The 3,967-nt window shown below is 33.4% G+C and overlaps 1 protein-coding gene and 1 long non-coding RNA gene across 2 annotated transcripts in view; both read right to left on the reverse strand.

Annotated features, from left to right (window-relative positions):
- Positions 1–3,967, reverse strand: part of LOC139024499 (uncharacterized) — a 240,855-nt gene that overhangs the window by 112,275 nt on the left and 124,613 nt on the right. The window lies entirely within an intron of this gene.
- The window catches only part of urb1 (URB1 ribosome biogenesis homolog), a 103,380-nt gene that overhangs the window by 35,791 nt on the left and 63,622 nt on the right, over positions 1–3,967 (reverse strand). Inside the window, 2 exon segments of the mRNA XM_070436692.1 lie at positions 1,189–1,231; positions 1,234–1,303. Coding sequence (XP_070292793.1) covers positions 1,189–1,231; positions 1,234–1,303 — 113 coding nt within the window.

Genomic DNA, 3,967 nt, shown 5'->3' on the forward strand with positions numbered 1-3,967 from the left:
TGCTGGTTGAATCTATATTTGAAATTCACAGCTCAACTGAGGGACCTTACAGATGAATTGAATGTGTGCAGTACAGAGATGAGATAGTCATTAAAAAATCATGTTAAACACTATTATTGCACACAGAGTGAGTCCGTGCAACTTACTATGTGACGTTAAACAAATTTCACTCCTGAACTTTTGGCTGAAATACCTATTGACTCAAGACATTTCAGCTTTTCATAAAAACGAAAAAATAACATAATTCCACTTTGATATGTGGTTGTGTTAGCTCAGTAACAAACAAATCACATTGAATCCATTTAAAATCAGTCTGTAACGCAACAAAATGTGAAAAAGTCAAGGGTGTGAATACTTTTTGAAGGCACTGTGAAATCAAATCAAATTTTATTTGCCCGAATACAACAGGTGTACTATACCTACTTACAAGCCCTTAACCAACAATGCAGTTGCAAGGTTGGTTTAGAGCCAATAAAAAAATGGCACCATCCCCTCGGCGCCATCTCTCATTGTGTCTTGTGGTGGTATTACTGCATTGTCGAACTAGAAGCACAAGCATTCGCTACACTCGCATTAACATCTGCTAACCATGTGTATGTGACAAATAAAATTTTTTGATTTTAACATGCATTGAACAGTCTATTTCGCTAACAGTGATGAGTTATATTATTAGCATAAATGATGACTATCCAATCGAAATCATCACATTAGGAATAGTAAGTCTATTTTACAAAAGTCTATCAAATGTGATGACGCTCGGAATGCTTCATTAAAAAGTTCATTTAAATGTTGAAATGTACTTCCCCAAACTAGACACTGACACGCTGCCTATGAACAGACTGGTGATGTTGCTTTGTTACTGGTCTTGTTGAGGAAAAGTACATGTGGACATTATTGTAACATGTTCAAAGTAGAAAACACGTCGTTTCATCCTCGACATGTTCTGTGTAAGATGAATTACCACAATGGAAATGTGCTTTCTGTCCTTCTGAGCACCGTGGGTGACGCCCCTAAATCAGGTTACCCACCCAATGCATGTTGGTCAGTACATTTCTCAAAATGTCCGGAGTAATTAAAATGCTGCTGGTCAACTGTGTCTGCCGCTACATTTTTCATAATGGAAACCCTGGCGCGCGTGCGTGTGTGTCTGTTTGTTTGTGTACCCGAGGTGTTGTCACAGAGTGCTGCCAGCAGAATCCTAGCAGTGTCTGGAAGATTCCCTGTTGGTCAACAGCTCATAACAATGTCTGTCTGTCAGGCCCTCCTCTAGGACAGACAGAATCCACTCCCTCTCCACCTTGTGCTGAAGAGAGACAACATCATATCACGGACGAGTCACCTCCACACTGATAACATCCACTGGCTAAACACACAGCATCCAAGTTTAATAACTGGACAAAACACCAATCCAAATTGACAGAATAGTTTCAGCCAACTATTCATTCAACACTATACTACTGACAATCTACTTAATACCAACACTATACTACGTTAATACCAACACTATACTACTGTAACACTATACTACTGTAATACTAACACTACTACTGTAATACTATACTACTGTTATACCAACACTATACTACTGTAACACATATACTACTGTAATACCAACACATACTAACGTAATACTATACTACTGTAATACCAACACTATACTACTGTAATACTAACACTATACTACTGTATTACTAACACTATACTACGTAATACTAACACTATACTACTGTAATACTATACTACTTGTAACACTATGCCACTGTAATACTATACTACTGTATACTATCACATACTACTGTAATACTATATTACTGTAATACCAACACTATACTACTGTAATACTACACTATACTACTTAATACTATATACTGTAATACCAACACTATACTACTGTAATACCAACACTATACTACTGTAACACTATACTACTAATACCAAAACATACTGCTGTAATTACTATACTACTGTAATACCAACACTATACTACTTAATACTATACTACTGTAATACTAACACTATACTACTGTAATACTATACTACTGTAATACCACCACTATATACTACTGTAATACTATACTACTGTAAAACCAACACTATACTACTGTAACACTATACTACTGTAATACCAACACTATACTACTTAAATACTACACTAACTACTGTAATACTAACACTATACTACTAATACTACTACTTAACACATACACTGTAATACATACTACTAATACTACACTATACTACTGTAATAACTATACTACTGTAATACCACACTATACTACTGTAATACTAAACACTATACTACTGTAATACTATATACATACCGTAATACTAACATACTGTAATACTAAATTACTACTACTATACCACTGGAATACTGAATACTATACTACTGAATACTAAACCACTGTAACTATACTACTGATACTATATTACTGTAATACATATACTTACTGTAATACTATATTACTGTAATACATACTACGTAATACTATCTACTGTAATACTATACTACTGTAATACTACTACTAAACTACTGTAATACTAAACTACTGTATACTGTAATACTACTGATACTAATACTACTGTGATACTAACTACTGTGATACTGTAATACTACTGTAATACTATACTACTGCAATACCATACTACTGTAATACTACTTAATACTATACTACTGTAATACTACTGTAATACAACTGTAATACATATACATGTAATACCATACTACTGTAATACCATACTACTGTAATACCATACTACTGCAATACCATACTACTGCATACCATACTACTGCAATACCATACTACTGCAATACCATACTACTGTAATACCATACTACTGTAACAGTATTACTACTGAATACTAGTACTACTGTAATACTATACTACTGTTAACTATACTACTGTACACCATACTACTGTTAAACCATTACTACTGAATACTTAATACTATACTACTGTAATACTATACTACTGTAATACTACTGTAATACTACTAATACTATACTACTGTAATACTATACTACTGTAATACCATACTACTGTAACACTATACTACTGTAACACCATACTACTGTAATACTACTGTAATACTACTGTAACACTACTGTAATACTACTGTAACACTACTGTAATACTATACTACTGTAATACTACTGTAATACTACTGTAACACTACTGTAACACTACTGTAACACTACTGTAATACTATACTACTGTAATACTACTGTAATACTAATGTAACACTACTGTAATACTATACTACCGTAATACTATACCACTGTACTACTATACTACTGCAATACTACTGTAATACTATACTACTGTAATACTATACTACTGCAATACTACTGTAATACTATACTACTGTAATACTATACTACTGCAATACTACTGTAATACTATACTAATGTAATACTACTGTAACACCACACTACTGTAACACCATACTACTGTAGCACCATAATATGGTGTTACAGTAGTATTACATTAGTATAGTATTACAGTAGTATTACATTAGTATAGTATTACAGTAGTATTACATTACAGTAGTATTACAGTAGTATTACAGTAGTATAGTGTTACAGTAGTATTGTAACACCATACTACTGTAGCACCATACTACTGTAACACTATACTACTGTAACACTACTGTAATACTACTGTAATACTATACTACTGTAATACTACTGTAATACTATACTAATGTAATACTACTGTAATACTATACTAATGTAATACTACTGTAACACCATACTACTGTAACACCATACTACTGTAATACTATACTACTGTAATACTATACTACTGTAACACCATACTACTGTAATACTACTGTAATACTATACTACTGTAATACTACTGTAATACTGCACCTCCATGTCACAGCTGTAGAACAGTTTGAAGAACTCCGGAACCCTTCTGAAGTCCAGACACTGATGGGAGAGCAGGAAGCGGTTCACCACCAC

Source organism: Salvelinus sp. IW2-2015, linkage group LG4p (assembly GCF_002910315.2).
Source record: "Salvelinus sp. IW2-2015 linkage group LG4p, ASM291031v2, whole genome shotgun sequence".
NCBI classification, from domain to species: Eukaryota; Metazoa; Chordata; class Actinopteri; order Salmoniformes; family Salmonidae; genus Salvelinus; species Salvelinus sp. IW2-2015.